The sequence below is a fragment of the Ostrea edulis genome, chromosome 7, assembly GCF_947568905.1.
Source record: "Ostrea edulis chromosome 7, xbOstEdul1.1, whole genome shotgun sequence".
Taxonomy (NCBI): Eukaryota; Metazoa; Mollusca; class Bivalvia; order Ostreida; family Ostreidae; genus Ostrea; species Ostrea edulis.
The window spans coordinates 61,323,586-61,337,746 of record NC_079170.1 but is presented as its reverse complement, the minus strand read 5'-3'; the positions used below and the strand labels follow the sequence as shown (position 1 = coordinate 61,337,746).

Below are 14,161 nucleotides of genomic sequence, written 5' to 3'. Positions count from 1 at the left end.
CCCCCTGAACCCACTAGGGGCCTCAAGGCGGTCACCAGACCCCTTGCCTCATAAAGTGGCGCCCCCGTAACCGCAATTCCTGGATCCGCCCCTGCTTTAGATATTGTGGAAAGGGATCCAGATTCATTTCAAATCGCGATAAGAAAGAGACAGCATTCGGTACAGATGTACAAGTATTTGAGTAGTACTGTGGTATCTGACAATGCTCTGTCTGTTGTGATCAATGTATGAATATCCCAGCGCGCATTACTTGACTGTACATGTATAGCTATACATTGTACAATGTAGGTGTTGCATCTTCGAAATTGCCTTTTGAAATCAACATTAAAGTTTGATGTCTCAATACTAGTTAGAACTTAGATCAGTTGTTTTTTTTCTCAGAGCATTTAACCAAGTCACAAGTCGGTCAGTTAGACTGTAATTTGTTCTGTGTCGGTTTAATGATAAACAAGTTATTTCGAATAAGTCAGGAATTTCAATTTAATATCTAGTTATTAGTTTACAGTTACGTACCGTGTAAATGTCAGTTCATTTTCAGGTTTAATGTTTTGAATTTCGGACTCAATAATGGCTACAGGATTAAAATTAGGACTTAGACTAGGCTGGGAAATAAACAAGTTTGCAGTTGTCACTGTAGCTGCGAAGCGAGGTCCTAAAGAGAAAACAATTAAAAAAAAAAACAATAGGTGTAAAACCAGAGACAAATGAAAATCTGCTGCAAAATTTACACAATGGACCCACCAGAATATCAACAATAAAAAGAAATTTTCAATCGAGAGTCGGAGTCAGAACTGAACTGAATTTATTTTTCTCATCACATTTACACAATTGTATAGAGATTTGGTATTTTATATAAAAGTGACGGTAAGATAACACTAAATGTTAGGCATGCGTGAGTATGGAGATAGTCAACATATGCAGTTTTAGATTCGAATAGTCATTGGGCCAGGGAGCATAGTTTATTAATATTTCTTATAAAGGAACACAATTTTCTTAGAAAAGATTGCTTGTTTGAATTCATTATATTTTTTAATGTGATGATATTTTTGAGACGTATTTGTTTCGGTGATAAACATTGTTTTCTTATATCAATCAAGAGACTGCAGTTGCAGTTGAAACTCTCAACGTGCTCTCCTTTCCGCCCAGAGAGTCTTGCAATGCGTTTTCTAAGTTCGTCTCTAAGCGCAGCGAGGTCTACGAACCGTAATCCGCCATCGTTACTAAATATTCAACAACTTTCTAATCTAAACGTGTCCTTCCACCAGTAATCAAGGGCGAGTAATTTGAAGTTTTATTTGCCATTAAACATGTAGTCTTGTTTCTCTGGGCTCGTTTCGCCAGCGTCCACTTTCAAAAGGTAAGTAATGATTACAGATTCTAAATTTACAAAAGGTTACAGCATCTTTTCTGTGTAGGATATCCAAATATTTTTCGAATTTTAATTCATCCTTGTATATTCTATAGTTTATAAATTTTGATAGCGTTTTAAAATAATGTCGAGGTCAGGATTCCACTTTTGCTGGAATTGATCGAGAAAAGTAAGTTTGACTTTTGACTTTAGCCAGTTTGAATTACATGCGTTATTTTGCCAAATGTTTGAAAGTCCGCAATTGTTAAGGATATTTGGGACGTTCCAAGCAATCTAAGGCCGCGACAAGTAGTCACCATGCGATGAAACTCATTGGTTTGTAAATGAAAGAAAGGGGGGGGGGGTGATAAAACGTGTATAGTGAGGACAATTTTTAACCATTTGACGGAAGTTGTGAGGACAGAAAGTACATTACTTACTTATTTTACTTATCCTCTTCGTCCCCGGTGAGACATAAGGCTTCAACAAGTTGTCTCCATCTAGCTCTGTCCTTGACAATATACTGTGCCTGTCCCCATGAGTAGCCCATTTCCTCTAGTTCTGATGTTACGGTTCTCCTCCAGGTGGTACGTGGTCTGCCTCTTTTCCTCTTTCCAGGTGGTGTCCAGTGTAGAGCTACTTTGGGAATCCTGTTCTGGGGCATTCTCATTACGTGACCAAGGCATCTCATTCTTCTTTGTTTTATCTCTGTGCTGATGTTATTGCTTTTGCACTTTTGGTGTAGGTTTTTATTACTGATTTTGTTTGGCCAAAATATTCTATTTATTTTTCTAAGGCAGCTGTTGTGGAAGGCCTCAATTTTTCTCATATCACTGTCTATAACACGCCAGCATTCAGACCCATACAGGAGGACTGATTTCACATTGCTGTTATAAAGTTGGACTTTGGTCCTCAGACTGTAGCTGTTTGATTTCCAGATGGTTTGGAGTTGGGCGAATGCTGCACGTGCTTTGTTGAGTCTTGCCTTTATGTCTTTCCCGGCACCGTTGTCCTGCTAAGTATGTTTCCTAGGTAGGTGAAGTCCTCTACCTCTTCTAGCGGTTCTCCATTTAAAACCACAGGTTCCACTGGAGCATTTATTGTCATCACCTTGGTCTTTTTGGTGTTGATGTTAAGACCAGTTTGTTTGGCAAATTTGTTCAGCTGATCTGTTTTTTCTTGTAGATGGGTCTTGTTCCCCGAGATCTCTGCAAGGTCGTTTGGAAAGTCTAGGTCCTCTAGGTTGCTGAACATAGTCCACTAGATACCTCTCTTCTTATCTGCTGTGCTGTAGAAAGTATATTATGAGGACAAAATTCTGTCCTAACAATTACGTCTCCATAAAAGTTATCCACAGCATGTAAAAGATGTAGATACAAAATATTAGATTATAGTGAGGACAAGTGGTTGGGGACATGTTCTCACTAATATTTTCTCTTAAAACCTTTTTTTTTTCACAATTCGAAAGAGAGTATTAGCTATACATGTACATAACACAGTACATTTTTGCCTGTACAATAACATATCCGTGTATTCTCTAGATATCGTGAGGACGTCCTCACTATATAAACAGGTTTCGAGATCGAGAGAGAGAGAGAGTTTGAGTTTACTAGTATTTGAAATATAAGGAGAAGCGAGAAGACAATGCTCAAAATCGCATTATGATATGTAGAATTCTTATGAAACTTTTTGTTTCAATATCTTATATCACCTGCATGAAGTGTCCTACTTTGACAGTTGTGGATGTCGATCACCTGGTTAGCTTGTTTTAATAACCTGACCTGTCGAGCTGTTCAGCGGGTATACCTGTACACGGGTCACACGTGAACCGTGTCCTATATTGATACTGGGCTTACCTTACAGTGCATCTGGTTTACTTGCAGATTTTTATAATGATGACAGCGATTAGTAGGAAAACGATTTATCCATTGCTTTCAAAAAGAGGTATTTCCTGATTTAATTAACATTTGAGAAAATCTACTCAATGGAAAAAATGAATACTTAGGCTAGTAGATATATGTATACAGTATTTGACTTTGGATTGTGCTTTTGAATTCATGCCAGCAATTTTAGTTAACTGTTATACATGTATCGTTACATCTATTTGTTTTCAAGTGAATCTCGCACCACGTACTGCTACGTGTTCATATGTTCGACGCAAATTCTCCGGAGAACCAACTGGACCTAGAGTTGTATCCCAAATTCCTGGCCCAGAATCCCTGAATCTGTTAAACCAACTGGATAAAATTCAGGTTTAGTTACATGCCATTGTCGATGAACTACTCTTATAATATGGAATTCTTATATAACATTAAAAAATATAATATTTAAAAAGTTTAATGTATACCCAGAGTTGGCAGTTATATTAATTTTCCAAACACAACACGAAAAGGTGAAGATAACGAACAACAATCAATCTCTTAATTCTATAAAGAATACAACATTAAGAGGAGGGCATACACGGACCCCTGGACATACTGGAGGTGGGATCTGGTGTCAAGGAGGAGTACGCATCCCCTGTCGATCGGTCACACACACTCCGTGAGCCCTATATCTTGATCGGGTTAATAGAGTAATCCGTAGTCAAAACCAGTGTGGTGTGGACGTTGGAAATGTCGGTCATGGGTCAAGAACATCTGTCTATGTCCTTGGTGCACGATTCATTCATGAACAAATCTAATTTTACAGAACACAGATGCTGTGGCGTTTTTCGCAGACTACGACAAAAGCTGTGGGAATTACATAGTGGACGCAGATGGCAATATCATGTTAGACATGTTAACTCAGATGGCGTCTATTCCTCTTGGTAATCAAGACTGCTATTTTCGCGGGTTTTATTTTTGCATGGTTTTGACAAGAGATATCAAGTTCGTTATAGTTCTTCAGTTTTTCGTCCTAGGCGGACATGGATCCGAGTTAATACTCCAAAATCAACAAATTAAACAATATTGGTACATGTGCACCTGCTTGAATCAACAGACCGCCGCATGCTCGCGCGGGGATTATACTAACAATACATTAGAAAATGTTCGTTTTGTAGGATACAATCACCCCAGACTAATGGAGACGATGAGGAAACCGGAGAATTGGGTAACTCTACATGTAAACAAAGTTTGAACATTCACTTAATAAGTGAGGTAAATTCCTCACGAGTTATGAAAACTACAACGGCTTATCTCCACATATGTACTCTATAAACACGCAATATACCCGGTATGTGTGCATTCTATCATAACATCAGAAGTACATCAGGTAAAAGTAATCTTAATGTATGTACACGTAAGATTAAGAGAGAGGGGGGGGGGGGGGGAGGCCTCCACTGAATAGCAATGAACAAAATCTAATTTGATGCCCTCATTAAAACATCTAGACTCCATTCGTTAACCGACCATCACTGGGAGTATCGCCTCCGAGCGACTGGACTCAGCTTCTGAAGAAGGATCTCTTATCAGTAAGAGTTTTTTTCAATGTTCCATACACCACATAATCATATTACTCCCATCAGTCGGATATCTAAAACAATTCATCACATTAACAATGAAACTTTTCGTTGTGGTGTGGTTTAGGTGGCTCCATCTGGTATGAGGCAAGTGCAGACCATGTCTTGTGGTTCCTGTACAATAGAGAACGGACTGAAGGCAATGTTTATAGCTCACGAAGTAAGTCATTTATAATTGACTGATTAATTATTAAATATATTATGCATGTATTTACTTGAACATAATCAGTGTTTTAAACGTTTTAAATTTTTAAGATCCAAAGTTTAAAGTGGATAATGATTCTATTTTTAAAAACGACATCGGAAACAGTAACAGATATTTCATTAAGGAGGTACTTTACACCGTCATAATGGCTGACTTTCTTAAGCATAAATGGAAATATCTGCAATATTTGTCTATTCATTTAAAATATCACTGCCTGACTGAGTAGCTCAGTAGGTTAGCACATCTGCTGCTGAACTGTATTGTGTTCCAGTCCAGAAGGGGTTTTAATTTTTTCAGATTGCTTTCTGCTAAAACTGCATTTTTTGGGGACTAAATAAAGCGAATTTAAAAGTTTTCAATTTCAAAATATTGTACATACTCTACACTTTTCATTCACATCAAATTTCTCCAGTGTAGCATTCCTCCTTAAGTTTGTTGCTATTCCTACATGTATCTCTGTAGAGAAGAAGGCGGAGCGGAGCGCCCCCTACACCAGAAGAGATGTCCTCATGTATGTGTAACATACCGCCAGGGAGCGCTGACATCACTATACTGTCCTTTTCGGGGGCCTCACATGGATGGACTTTGGGTATCTACTGTCGTTCCAACAACTGAGTATCACTTCGATTGATTGATCGTTCAATTTTTGGGCGAGGCTTCTCGTAGATTTCATCGGTTTTATATTTGTTCTCAGTGACCAATCACATTGAAAGAATGGGATAGTGTGGTCATCCAAACTCACTTTTATTGAAACAAGTCCATTTGGCCAATCAGTGATAAAGCGAAGTGACACGATAGTACATTGAGTAACGAGTAATGAATAAATGATTCGTTGTATAAATGGTATATCATTATAATTGTTTACTTTAATACCAACAAGAGAAATCTTCTCATCTCGCTTACATACTGCAATTTTTTGTCCGGCGGGAATCGATTTTTTATGTCCTCGTAATCGGATATTCAAGGGCATATGTGATAATTTTGGTCTGTCTGTTTGTTTGTCCGCAAAACATTATATAACCTTCGTGATAACTTTTGAGCGCTTGGTGCTATGATTTTCATATTTCAAATGTGTATTCCTCGTGGCAAGACCTTTCTTTTGACACCAACATTATTTAACTCATGGCCTTCACCTTTGGAGTTTGATCTACTTTTGAAAAAAAGGTTGCTAACCTTGACCATAACGTTTGAATGCCGAGTGCCAGGGCTTTCATATTTCACCTGTGTATTTCTTGTGATGCGACCTTTCTTTAGGTTCCATAATTACTTTGCTGCCGTACGGGGCTATCAGTGTTTCACAAACACGTATTATACATACCTTAGACTACAGATCTTACTTTGAGTACCGTTGTTTTGTTCCAGGTGCACAATCGGTCAGTCACGCCAACTGGACGCAAAAGTTGGACCTTAAGAGTATGAGGTGGCCGGTGGCTACCTTCCCGTCTCTGAGGTACCCTTTGGAGGACCATGAAAAGGAAAACAGACAAGAGGAGCAGCGCTCACTGAGTGAGGTCATTTTCCGGTACCATAGTACGCCTTCATTATAATTCCAAAAGCATGTCTAGGATGGACCTTATATTGATATACGTTTTGTGGCTGAGATGCTTCCTTGGTGACCCTTTATTTCCAGTGATAATATCTGGAAATATAAGTAGATACAGCAAAGTCACCTTCCATTTCAGAATGAATGTACATGTACATTTGTACATTATACAAATACGTTCACCAGAATCTACAGAAATACAGGTTCCATAACTAGTGTGAGTTAGTCTCCGATGTTTTCTCAAAATCAAGTTTCCTTACCTTAATTTTTCAAAAGCACAAGGCTTGCCGAGTGTCTTTTGAAAATCTTTAAAATTAGGTAACGAGAGTTTGAGAAAAACTGGTTGCTAACACGCACTGGTTATGAGATACACTTACAGGGGGTTTGTGTGTGTTTTAAAAACGTCTTTCCATCGGTCGATGTCAGTGCTATTGAAAAGTGCTCCCGATGATCTGTATAGGAATGATAGAACCAATCAGAATCGTCCGAGGTGTTCCATAACATGTCAGTAAAAGAACAACGGAGTGATGGAACAAAGTTTTGCACCGGAGTGATGAAAGAAGGTCGATAATCGGAGATACAATAAATACTTGTTCCCCTTTCGAAGATAGCTAATATTGACAATTACTGGCCGACAGTTTTGTTTATTGGTAAAATTTGCTCCTATTTACATGAACCTAAAGCGTAATCAAAAGCCAATTTTCTGTATGACTTTGGTGATACTGATTGAGGATACTAACCAAATGTCTTTGGTAGGTGGCAGATAAAATAGAACGGCAGATGAAAGATGGCCGCCCTGTTGCAGGATGCTGTGTGGAACCCGTACAATCAGCAGGAGGAGACAACCATGCTAGTCCATGGTTCTTCCAAGAACTTCAGAAAATATGTAAGCAAGTAAGTGAAAAACTTGACCAAGCTCACTCTTTCTGAAAGCACTCGTAATTGAACTGTAACTCTAAAATAAAGTTGACAAACCGACTGTGAAGAGCTACAGTCCCGTGTGGATCCGGGTTAGAATAGGTCCTCAGTACCCCTTGCTTGTTGTAAGAGGCGATTAAATGGGGTGGTCCTTCGGATGAATCCTCGAAAACAAAGGCCCCGTGTCACAACATATGTGGCACGATAAAGATCCCTCCTCGCTCAAAGGATGCATAGGCCTAAATTTTGCAGCCATTCACCGGTAATGCAGACGTCTCCATATGAGTGAAAAATTCTCTAGAGGGACGATAAACAATCAATTTACAGGTCTTTGCCGGCCTGTCAACATAATTTTGTTCGGAGAGCTACAGTTCTGCAGCTAAAATTATATGTATACTTGTATGTTGGAATGTGTGTCGTGTTGGGAAATAGACAATTAAAGTCGCGCTGTTGTACTGTTACTGCTGTATACCACACATCAAAATTCACTGAATCTCCATCGCTTTAAAACAGAATGGCGTAGCTTTGTTAATGGATGAAATTCAAACTGGGTGTGGATCAACTGGAAAATTCTGGGCTCATGAACATTTTAGTTTACCGGAACCCCCGGACATCGTGGCGTTTGGAAAAAAGATGTTGACTGGAGGATTCTACTACCGAGAAAACATGAGGCCACAGGAGGTAATGATCGCATGATTTTATGTTAAATGTAGGCAGTTAATGGTTTATATTGACGCCTCAGACACACTGTTCCCATTAATTAATGGTTTCTATTGACGCCCCAGACCCACTGTTCCCATTAATTAATGGTTTCTATTGACGCCCCAGACACACTGTTCCCATTAATTAATGGTTTCTATTGACGCCCCCAGAAACACTGTTCCCATTAATTAATGGTTTCTATTGACGCCCCAAACACACTGTTCCCATTAATTAATGGTTTCTATTGACGCCCCAGACCCACTGTTCCCATTAATTAATGGTTTTTATTGACGTCCCAGACACATTGTTCAATTGATTAATGGTTTCTCAAATCCTTATGGTAGTAACTTCCTTGTTGAAAGTGAAAGAAGAAAAATAATGTGTTGACACGTGATACATCTGTGGTGATTGGTCCTCATTGGGCGTACTGAGAATGGCTATCTCCACAATAATTTGGGAACTGTTCAAAATACAGGAACGTTCCCTTCTATCCTGTCCAATTTTCGACACATCGACTAGTCTACGCGCCAATCCATCGACAACACTTGTCAGCGTATCTACCGATGGATTGTCGATGTGTCTATCTCTATTCATCTTACCGACATCCTTACTACTCATTGACTTGTCGTTGCGTTGACTCGTCAACTCAAAATCCCATTGATTTATTCATGCGTCAATCTGCTAACCTACAAACTTGTCTACTGGGCGGATCCAGAAAATTTTCAAAGGGATAGTGTCGACCAAAGAGTGTTGATTTTCCCGCTCAAAAAGTAGGATGGAACAGCCCAAAATAAAAAAAAAACAACCCACCAGTTTTTGTTTAAAATGTTCAACCAAAGGGAGTGCAAACTCCGTACCACCCCCACCCCCACCCCCACGATTTGCCCTTCAATCCTTTCTCGTAGATGTAGTACATGTATATGTTAGATACCATTACTGTAATTTAAGCAACACTTGCTAGAAATTCCTTTGTTATATAACCATGCCAAAACAAACTACACATAAAGCTTCAATTTCCAATCTTGCAGGCTTTTCGAATTTTCAACACATGGGTTGGTGACCCCTCTAAGATGGTGTTGCTGAGAGCTGTCTTAAACACAATCAGGGAAGAGAGATTGCTTAATTTGGTGTCGAGTACAGGGGTACACCTTCTGAAGGGACTACGCGAAATTGAGGTTTGTACGACGTGTGTTCCTTAAAGCATTGACAATATCACTATATTTTCTTTGATTGAACGAAATAGAATTGATATTTAACAGTACAATTAATTATTTGATTTGTAGTAGTTACCCCATGTAATATTGTTGATAACCCACACTTTTAACAAACTATCATACAATGCCATATAACAAATTCAGGTTCATAGTTTAAGACAATTATTAGAAAATTTGGGCCGTAATTGCACTTTATTTCCAGATTCATTTCGTGTACTTTTGTAGATATTAGCAAGTGCAGCACGTGCCTAACTGGTGTTTTCAGAGCTGATAGTTTTGCTTTGGAGATCAGAATTTAAAACTGAATATCATACGGATAGTTTCCGATCGCGAACATAACGCATAGCGTTTGTTTGGTTTGTTTGTTGTTTTCAATTCCAGAATTTTTCACTCATATATCGATATAGGTGAAGCAGCACATGTTTGACCTACTATAAGTAATCAAAGCCCAAGGCCATAACAGGGTGCATTATTATGTCCACGTCTATCACAACACGGGACCTCTGTTTCTAAGTACATCATATATGAAATACCCGGCACTTGGCGAAGGAACGGACAGACTTCAGTACATGTACCTATGCAAAACGTCTTAGGTTTGACGTAGCTGCAATAATGTTGTAAACCTTTAATATTAGATATGCCCAAGCGCAAAGTTGGTACTCTTTTTACTGTAAACAGCACACGGAGCTTATTACAAGTTATTCATATAAATATTTTGCACCATTACGAAGATCCTATAGAATTATGGCCCTCTCCCGACACTGACATTTCTAAAGATATAGACATCTAGATCTGTATTGCCAATCTACTTCCAAACATTCTAGATTTCAGACCATAAGTAGTGAAATGAATATAATTAAAGATACTGCATCATTGATTTATTTTAAATGTTCGTTCATGTGCTTCGATCAGAAAAAAAAGAGAGTTTTTAAAATTGATATAATTTTTTTTTTGTTTTGTTTCAAGTGTAAATTCCTCATTTGCATTGCCTCTGTATTACAAAATCTTACATGGAGTAAGACTTGAAATCTTTATAACTCTGATGATGATTATCGACTCGTTCCAACTTCATAGGTATGATTTGCACATGCTTGTATTTTCAATCATGTGTCTTCCGATGGTAGCCTGTTCGGAAATCACGGAGACTTTGCTGTTACTACAACAATTTTAAAACATTCATATTATATTCTAGGCATTGTCTTTAATTGATCAATGGCAGTGTGTTATTTTTATTTTTCATTGCAGTTGAAGTATCCCGCATTCATTCGCAATGCTCGCGGTCTTGGGACTCTCTGTTCCGTGGATTTTCCAAATAATTCCGAGAGAGATAAAGTCATTCAGGGTCTACGAAACAGAGGTGGATCGTTGTTTTACCCCCACACCCTTCTTTTACATGTATGCGCCCTGAATCGAAGGTTTGGCCTGTCTGTCTGTCTATCTGTAGCAAAAATCTTTAACCTGGGTTTTATCTTTTACACCATAAGAGGTTGACCTTTCATATTTTGGTATGTCTATTCCTTGTGGCAAGACCTTTCTATTGACACCAAAATCATTGACCTGGTGACCTTTACATTGACCTTTGACCTACTTTTAGAAAATTTGATTATAAGTAACATCCTTCAAATTGTAAGAAGTACTGTTTGTTTATTAAGTATGTATTTTTTTTTTGTGAGAAGACCTTTCCAACGATACCAGATTTATTAACCTTGTGACATTGACCGTTGACCTAGTTTTTGGTTTAAAAAAAACAAAACAATGTCTTACAGTTCCACTTTGCTGTAATTCGGAGGCATCTGTGTTTAACAAGCACATCTTGTTATGATTTTGGAATTTAATTAATCCTGATTTAAAATTTAATTGCTTCCGATGAACCAATAGCGATGAGACAAAGTTCATTAGTTTCAAAGACCGGAAGTCAAAGAGATAAACTGCAAAATTAAACGAAAACGTACTGGTCTATATTCCTAGGAATATTATTTGAAATTTACTTATTTCAAATTTGAAGGAGTGTCGTACTTAGTGAAAATCGTTAATGAATGGATAAAAATTTATAAATGGAAGAAGAGGGGAACGATTGATATATGATAAAACAGTTTTAACCCCATAGAACATTCTTCATGTTCTTTGGAACCGAGTATCTGAATTAATTTGAAACTTGGCTGGCGAAGATATATACATGTTATAAGGGTTAGGAAGACATATACATATTATAAGGGTTAGCAGTGGTGGATTTAAGGGGGGGGGGGGGGGTCGCAGGTGGCGCCCCCCTAAATGTTTCAAATTTAAGGTAAATCGTGGTATTTTGTTTAGAAAAATGTACTAAACAATAAAAGAAGCAATACTTTCTTCCACTCCCGGAGAAATAAATGACAAATCTTTTGAATTCTTGAATTACTTTATTGGGAGAACTTAATTTTTTCAAAACACCATCAAAAAACTAGAAAATAGTACAAATGACTTAAATAGGAGACATATTTCAAGCCCTATAAACCTTGTAAAATCCTGGAGCTTCCGGGGGCCCTGCCTCAGAAAGTTGTGTCCTCCGTAACCGCAATTCCTGGATCCGCCCCTGGTTAGGAAGATATATACATATTATAAGGGTTAGGAAGACAAATACATATTATAAGGATTAAGAAGACATTTTATGTCCTCTGTCATGGACCGCTGATTACTATCTTTTCACGGATTCGTTTTCATATCGATCTATCCAGGTCTTTTGATAGAATGATTCCACATTTAACAATGAGGAAGCTAAATTGGATTGTAGAAAAACTTTCTTTGCTTTTAACGTTTTGTTTCATTTGTTTGTTTCATAAACATGTATTCAGAATTCTCCAAAACAGGGAAACTTCATAAAGATATATTGAAAATCTGCCAGTATGTTACATGGATATGTTGAAATCTTCAGAGGGAAGCTTTCACTGTATGACTGAGCTACCTCTAATATTATTGATATTCAATTCTTGTAGGTGTAAACACCGGCCCCAGTGGTGACAGATCCCTAAGACTTAGACCATCCTTAATCTTTACAAAGGTTCATAGTGACATTTTCCTGGAAGTTTTAGAATCAACAGTCAAAGACATAATGGCGTAATCATTCAGTCAGATCTACCGTACCCTGCTTACTAAAGTTACTTCACGTCTGCGAAGCATACGAACTGACAATCAATGCCTTATGAGGAGAATGCAAGAATACCGCTTAAAATAATGTATATATTGGTATATTTTGACGGTATTGCATGCGTAATAGCTACAATATTAAAGAGTAAAATTTGATATGTCGTTGCTTTCATTAATCATGCAAGCAGATTTGGTAGAATTGGGGAGGAGGAATCATCCATTTTACAACATTAGCAAATTGAATACCTATGTGACATCCGGTGAGATTTGGCTTGGCTATAGCATTTGGAATCTCGGCTGTGAGCCCCGGCTGGTTGCTGCGATATATGGATTCACAATGTCTGTATTTCTGCGAGTGTAGATAATTCTCAAGATCAAGAAAATGCAAATTAATGGTGTGATTTACCGCAGCTGAATAAATTTGATGGGTTGTGTGACAATAGTATGCCGCAATCAGGACGTCGCTCCATTGTGAAGACGTTTCTGGTAATCTAACACTGGTGATGGATGGCGTCTCTTTATGAATTTCAACATTCTCGAGTTGTAAAAAACCAAGTAAATACGGCAAGAGATCGATCCTCCTCGCTCTGAACATCCCTGTCACATCGACAAGACCAACAAGTCCTATTATAAATCGCTTCCAGCCATCTGCTTTGCAATTAACTCTTAGGGTCATCCCTAGACTCCGGAAGATCAAATTAAGAACAGTCCGGATGAGATTCTTGGACGTCACATCCGCCCGCGCGACGTCCTATCATTCGCCCAGTTTTGCATTGATCAGCTTGAAGGATTCATCAAGTATCTCAATTCTTTGTTGCAAACTAGTACTGCGAGAGGCATTTGCGGTTCACCAATAGTATTTGTCTGTATGCTGGATTTTTTGCAGACGAACTGTAATAGTTGTGACAGTCCTACCCAGGTTTTTTGCAGCGGACGAACTGTGATAGTTGTAACGGGCCTACCCAGGATTACCGTCAACCCCGAGAAGGCTGTGTTACTCAGTGCCGTCAGATAAGATTGGAGGAAGAAGTGTTATGGTTTTGGGAGGGATAACGGCTCCAGGAAGGACACGTTTGGTTGTAATTGAAGGGCATCTAACGGGACTATACTAAATCAAGACGAAATATTTGTATCGTGGTCTGTCTATCATATCTTAGCGAGAAAACGCAAGGTCGCACACGGCACGTATTGTTAGTAACTTCTTGTAATATAGCAGCTAGAATGACATTACATTAGATTAGCCTACTCAGTACTGTTTCTCCCAAACTCTCACTGAGTTAGTCTGAGATGAGATGGCTTACGTCACTACGTCAGTGTTCAAATATACTCAAACAACACTCGACATGTACTTCCACCTAATGTACCTACGGACGATGTATAGCATGCTAAATATCGCCTTTCTCCATCCTAGCGAGGCTTTATCATTTCCAGCTGATTGTGTTACTTTCTGAAGAAGTAATGGCTTTCATTCCCGTATCATCCTTTTATGAATATTAAACTACCTGGATACCACAGAGTCTTTTTCCAATCAATATACATAATGTTATATCATATGCTAAGTTGTTCGTTTTCGAAGAATGTGAAATATTGGACTTCTTTTGATATGGTATCG

At 38.4% G+C, this 14,161-nt stretch overlaps 1 protein-coding gene across 1 annotated transcript; it reads left to right on the top strand.

The window, feature by feature from the left end:
- Window positions 1–3,243: 3,243 nt before the first annotated feature.
- On the top strand, window positions 3,244–12,705 carry LOC130048728 (4-aminobutyrate aminotransferase, mitochondrial-like). The gene is made up of 13 exons (XM_056145770.1): window positions 3,244–3,292; window positions 3,464–3,600; window positions 4,037–4,154; window positions 4,389–4,438; window positions 4,719–4,799; window positions 4,915–5,007; window positions 5,515–5,641; window positions 6,415–6,563; window positions 7,352–7,489; window positions 8,027–8,194; window positions 9,244–9,390; window positions 10,675–10,786; window positions 12,399–12,705. Exons 1-13 carry the CDS (start codon window positions 3,244–3,246, stop codon window positions 12,521–12,523), a joined length of 1,494 nt encoding a protein of 497 aa, XP_056001745.1. The 3' UTR covers window positions 12,524–12,705.
- The last annotated feature ends 1,456 nt before the right edge of the window (window positions 12,706–14,161 follow it).